Source organism: Malaclemys terrapin, chromosome 12, assembly GCF_027887155.1.
Source record: "Malaclemys terrapin pileata isolate rMalTer1 chromosome 12, rMalTer1.hap1, whole genome shotgun sequence".
In the NCBI taxonomy this organism is placed as follows: domain Eukaryota; kingdom Metazoa; phylum Chordata; order Testudines; family Emydidae; genus Malaclemys; species Malaclemys terrapin.
In genome coordinates, this window is record NC_071516.1 from 6,014,911 (window position 1) to 6,020,910 (window position 6,000).

At 50.0% G+C, this 6,000-nt stretch overlaps 1 protein-coding gene across 4 annotated transcripts in view; it reads left to right on the forward strand.

Moving 5' to 3' along the window:
* Positions 1 to 5,791, forward strand: part of LOC128845879 (peroxidasin homolog) — a 66,403-nt gene extending 60,612 nt beyond the window's left edge. For 2 of the 4 annotated variants that reach the window (XM_054044936.1, XM_054044940.1), the window contains 4 exons: positions 1,608 to 1,722; positions 2,500 to 2,593; positions 3,142 to 3,259; positions 4,323 to 5,791. In XM_054044936.1, coding sequence (XP_053900911.1) covers positions 1,608 to 1,722; positions 2,500 to 2,593; positions 3,142 to 3,237 — 305 coding nt within the window. In that variant the 3' untranslated portion in view covers positions 3,238 to 3,259; positions 4,323 to 5,791. The remainder of the gene's footprint in view (positions 1 to 1,607; positions 1,723 to 2,499; positions 2,594 to 3,141; positions 3,260 to 4,322) is intronic. The other 2 variants (XM_054044939.1, XM_054044938.1) reach the window with 2 other exon arrangements.
* Positions 5,792 to 6,000: the final 209 nt, after the last annotated feature.

Below are 6,000 nucleotides of genomic sequence, written 5' to 3' on the forward strand. Positions count from 1 at the left end.
AGACGCTGTACAAACACACAAGAAATATCTGTATATCTATGCAGGCAGTGTGGCCTGCACTGGGACCCAGGAGACCTGAGTTCTAGTCCCAGCTCTGTCACTGCCCTGCTGGGTGACCTTAGACAAGCCACTTCCCCTCTCTGTGCCTCAGTTTCCCCATCTGTAAAATGGGATAATGACACTCACCTGTGGAAAATGCTTTGAGATCTACTGATGAAAAACACTGTCTAAGAGTGAGGTGGTATTATTACCATTAAATACAGACGCACGCTGTATATTTAACAACCTGCTTATATTTAGGCAGGGGTCTCAAAATATGATGGGTTCCTCCTTCCCCTTGATCCTAGCACTTCTGGTCCTGTGGCCAGTCAATCCCCAGCAGCCTTCAGGATTCCACCCCTTAGTTCAAGTGGAGCATTAGCATGATTGCACCCCCAAAGCGTGCAGCCTAAAAAACAGTGGGCAACTGTAGAAGGGACTGGCTGGAGTCTCCGTGGAAGGTAGATGATGCTGCTGCCTTTTGCTCTGGGCAAGAGGGGCTGTTGGTAGGTGGAGCTGGAGAGAGAGATTGGCTCGTGCCAAGCCATGGGAATTAGTAAAGAGGGGAAGAAGACAAGAGGGAAGAGAAGGCGCCAATTCCGAGAATTTCTGGATTATTATTCCTGGCTCCTCTGAGCTTCAAGAGCCGCCCTGGTTTCCCTTTCCCGCTTTCGCCCTGAAGGCATCAGGTCACAAGCACTGGCCAAGGAGGGCCGTACCGGACTCACTCCAGAGACCGTCAGTGCCACTCCCTGTTTCCCCCTCCACACCCTGCAAGTGACCAGGCGTGGGAATCAAACCCCGCACTCCCCAGGCCAGTCCTGGAGGAGTCAGGTTTGATCTTGAAAGGTCAGGGACTGAGCTGCCAAGTGCCGTAACGGGTACTTATTTCTGGGGGAGTGGAAGCAGCGCAGCCCCTCACAGCGTCAGGCCTTTGGGTCCCTTTTGAATCAACGTAACTCAGCCTGGAGCGGCCCAGAGAAGGCTGGGTCTCCTGATGTCGGAGTGATCACCAGGGACCTTTTGAAGGAGCAAACTTGGGTCTGTCGTCTCCATAGGGAAGGATGCCGACGCCCTGAATAAATTGTATGTCCTGGAAAATCCATTGGCCGGATTCTTTATTAAGTTAACTTCTGCTGCAACCTGGGCACCCCTCCTTGCTGGTGCAGCTGTACCCCTTCCAAGCCCTGTATCCCAGCAGGCCCACCTCCCTCCAGCATGTCAGGGCATGGTGAAGCCACACTCAATGACGTCAGTCCTCCACTGGCACCCGTAGCTGCAGTTCTAAGTGGCAGTGGGGGCTGGCGCTCAGAATCAGGGCCTGGAGCTGGCTCCCTGGTGCTCTCGCCCCTACGTCGAATGGTGTTCCAGCCCACAGAGGTTCTTGCTCCATGTGCTTGTGCAGTGGAACGCACCAACTCAGAACTGCTTGATGTAATTGTTCTAGCTGCTTAGAGGCCGATGAAGGCTTATGCTGAGTGGGGAGATTGGAGGGAGGGGAAATTCAAGCAAAAGGGCAGGATTTCCAGTCCGAGCATCACTCCAAAGTCTCCTTTCCCTTCCTCCAGACTGCAGAACCAGAGGGCAGTTCAATGCTCTTTCTCAGCAATTCCGGAGCAAGAGGTCTCCCAGCTTCAGCTACCCAGAAGAAAACCCTTCTAAGCACAACCCTGCCGTCCCAAGGTGCGGTACCTCTGCATTTTTCACCTTCCCTTTCTCTACCGTCACAAGGGTTTTCCGTTTTTGTGTGCGCGGGCATGTGATCGTTTGAAATCTGCCAACCTGAGCTGAGGACTAGACTGCAGAGATATTTGCAAAACTAAATAGATCAAATTATATATGACTGAATAAACGGTTTTGTCCAGATAGAGTGCTGGATTCTGCTAAGATTCGAGCTCCGGTGCTGTTTAGGGAACTACAATATTGCACAAATATAATCTCTGAGCCTGATGCAAAGCCCATTGGAGATGGTAGGAGTCTTTCCGTTGATTTTAATGAGCACTGGATCGGGGTCCTGTATTATTGACCGTCCATATGCAGGTATTGTGTGCTTCTCTTTCCCTGTGACGTGTCATCGCTGGGTGAGAGCACATGAAAACGAGAGAATGAACATTGTAGGGCAGAGTCTCAAAATCTCAGGAGCCTAAGGCCACACACGCAAAAAAATCTGTAATTGCACATCTAATCACTATGTACATTCACCAAAGGTGTAAATTTGGGGGTTGCACTCAGTCATGGTAAGTGCTTGTGCAAATTAGGCAAACAGTTGCATGGACGTTTCGCCGGTGACTTTGGGCTCTTGAACCCTTGAGAATCTGGCCCATAAACTCCTTTTGATTTAGAAAAGCAGGAACATTAAACACAGAACCTGAGTGTACAGCCAGGGTCACACTTTGAAATACCCGCACAGCCAGGAAATTCACGAGTGAACGTTTTCACTTTCTCTGTCCCTGCTTACAGAAACGAAGATTCTTCCCATGACCATTCTTCCCAGCAGGACCTTGAGTCCTTTGTGGCTGACCTAGAAAAGACCGTCTCTTTCCTACGGAAACAGGTAGGACTTCATATGGCACCGGGGCTCTTCCCCTCACCCACCCGTGAACAGGATGTAATGCCCTGTATAAAGCTGCCAAGTGTAGTGGGTGTGGCTTGTTCCCTCTCTCAGAAGTGGGAGTGACTGAGCAGAGGGAACTAGGGGTAGCCCCAGGAGCCAGAGGGCAGAGAGAGGAGGAGAAGGGCAGGACTGGTAGGAGATTCTTGCTGGGTAAGGATTACTGTTGGGGGGTTCACCTTTCTCAGACTCTGTCCCAGAGCCCTGAGGTCCAGCCTCGCATCTTCCATGAGGCTGCCTGGCCTTCTGAAGTGCCTCCAGAATGGGACTCATTCTCAGCATCCCTCTGCATTTGCTTCAGCTGAGACCCAGCAGTGCAGAGGCATGTCCAAATTGCACTCGGCAGTGGGAACGAAACGTTAACCAGCCTCTTCCTAATCTCAGGGTGCACTCAAGTTTGGGGAGTGCAGGCTGCAGAATTTTGGGTGGGGAGAGGAGCTTGGAGAATTCCCCACCTGGCAGCTGGTGTGATCTTTGTCTTGCTGTCTCAGGTCAACGCGTTAGAAGGTCAGCTGAGGTGGTGGCATAGAAGCACTAATGAATATAGACAGTGGAAGAAGACTGGAGAGAAATGGAGAAAAAGATGATGACCCCATCTGCTAATGTGAGGTCAGAGCACGTCTGCTGGGCCGCTACATGGGAGAGGGTGCAGGGAAGGCTAGATCGGTACCAGGTGGCTGATGATTATTATTATTATTACTATTTATTATTTGTATTATCATAGCACCTAGGAGCCCTAGACATGGCCCGGGACCCCACTGTGATAGGCAGAACAAAAAGACAGTCACTTCCCTAAAGAATGTACACTCTAAGTACTGTAAGTGGATTTAATTTATCCACCAATGATGCCCCCAAATCTCACAGCCCAAATGGGTATCTAGAAGGCCATGTGGGGAGCTCAGATCACAGACCGGGGTGGACGGAGGGACTCTCCCTATATATACTTTGTACGGCTGTGTTCCCCTGTAACTCCACAATAGCTGTACATGACTGTTAGCCTGTGGACTACTGCTCCTTCTCGTGTTAGCAGCCTTGATAGCTATCCGTCTGTATCCCAAAGCCGTGCCCTCCATCCACTTCGCTACGTTCATGGGGAGCGGTGCCTGGTGGGAAGCAGAATGAACCCCCTTAACAATTGTTTGCCTTAGGAAAGCACCATGGAGCTTCTCACACCCTTGAAGGAGATTAAAAATGGCCTGGCTGGCAGTACACCCAGTTTAAGAGGGGGGACCTGTAACCAAACCAATCCACTAAGCGTGCATCGCAAACAGGAAGCCCCTACTCTGTGCGGCGGTGCTGCTCACCAAGCACTCTAGAGCCAAGGGCAGACAGATTGCACACCTGTGCAGTGCGTCCCCAGGAGCTGTCCTCTGCAGAGAGTACATGTTTGGGAAGCATGAGTTTTAAACGAGCTCAGTTCGCTCACAGCAGAGGCTGGAAAGCTAGGTTCCCGAAGAGCGATGGAGGAGGACAGAAGGGGTAGCTTATACATTAGAGGGGTCTGGAGCCTCTTGCTTTTATTTGATAGGAGGAGTTATGCTGCTGTTTGCATTGCAATAACATCTAGAGGCCCCAGCCCCTTGGTGCTAGGTGCTGTACAAACATGTAACAAGGAGATGATTCCTGCCCCAAAGCGCTTACAATCCACACGGTCTCTTTTCCTCCTCCCTAGGTTATTTCAGGTGATCTGTACACTTCACACTGCTCACCTCTCAGCCAATCTTCTCCACCCCAACATCACAGCCAGTGAGAACAACATTCCATCCAGTCTGACACCTCCTGTACCACTCCACCGCAGGGCAACTGTGCTTTCCCTGGTACCTGACAGCTTAGAGCCCCTGAACCATCTCTGCCCCCCCTCCGCTGCAGGGGAAAGGTTCCTCCCAGGAGTTCCAGCCTGCAAACCTCTGCACTGCCCTGGTTTAGGCAAGCAGACCCTGTGCTCCTAGGATCTCGCTTTTCACCAGCACTTTTCACCCTCACTCAGAAAGCGGAGACAAGTTAAAACTGCTTCGATGCCGTCATCCTGTACGCTTTCCTCCTCCCGCTGCTTTTGCAGCAGGTATTCCCAGGGCACCCAACCCCATTGGAAACATAGCGTACCTAGCAACACTTCGCCCAGACCAGCCGTCTCAGCCAGCAGGGTCAGCAAGGATTTGGAAAATCTGATCTCACGTGTTTAAATTTTAAAAAATCCTCTTCTTATGTAGTTGAGTGAACGAGAGCTTCAGGGACTGTGAAGCACTACTGGCCTGGCCTGCAGTTAACGCAAGTAGTGACAAGAAACCCCCCATCCGTTGGAAATATTCCTCCCATCCTGGGCATAGAGTTTGGTGCACAAGAATGCGGTACTGGAAACAGAAAGGAGGTCAGCTACCCTTGATGCTTTACTTCCTCACTCATTTTAAAACTAGTGGAATCTCCCCAATTAAATCTCTGCGAGCGAATCTACCTTTTGCTGCCCCGTGGTCACAAACGTTTCTTTCGCTCTGGACTGCACTCTCCATGCTTCGACCTTTACGCGTGTTAGCTGGGTGTGTTTTTCCATTTGTCTTTACCCTCCTAAGGCTTTCAGCTGGAAGATGTATTTACAGTGGAAATGTAACAGGACCTGACACACAACCACAGATAATTAAACGTAACAGCCCTCTAGTTAATAGCCAGGAGCGGCAGTGTTCCATCAGTTAGCTACGTGGAGAATACTGTGTGCTGTATTTGACACATTTAATGAATGTAAAGTGTTGCTTGTATTTATTATTCCCAGGTGCTCCACAGCTAAACAAGAAATATGTAACCAGCTTTTGGGGGCTACTTTGGAGAGGTGCTTTTCAGTGGTGCTATAATTTATATCCATGGGACTCCAGGGTAGCCTGAAACTTGTCAGTCATGGGCAGATAGTTTTTTCTAAGAACATACCTGAGTCCTTAGTTGTTATCTCTGTTCCTCCCATCGTCCCTCTCTTTTTCCCACCCTGTATCCTCCCCCTTCCCACAGCACAAGGATCATAAACTTTTCCAAATATGCTTGTTCTTTTTTTTTTCTTCTTTTTAGGCCTGTTACTGAATCGAAGGGACCCAAAGCCTGTGCTGTCCCTGCTAGGACTTGGAAGTTATTAGGAAAATAAAATGATGCTAGAAAAGGGGTGTGGCCGATGAGATTTTATCAACTATTTCTTGGTGTGCCAAGGTGGGTGAGGTAATGTCTGTTATTGGACCAGAAGATGGTCCAATAAAAGAGATTGCCTCGCACACCTTGTGCGTCTCATATCCTGGGACCCTGTATACATACTTCTGTGGGACTGGGCGTGTGATGCAAGTGCCTGCTTGTAGGGATGGTATAAGCTACACATG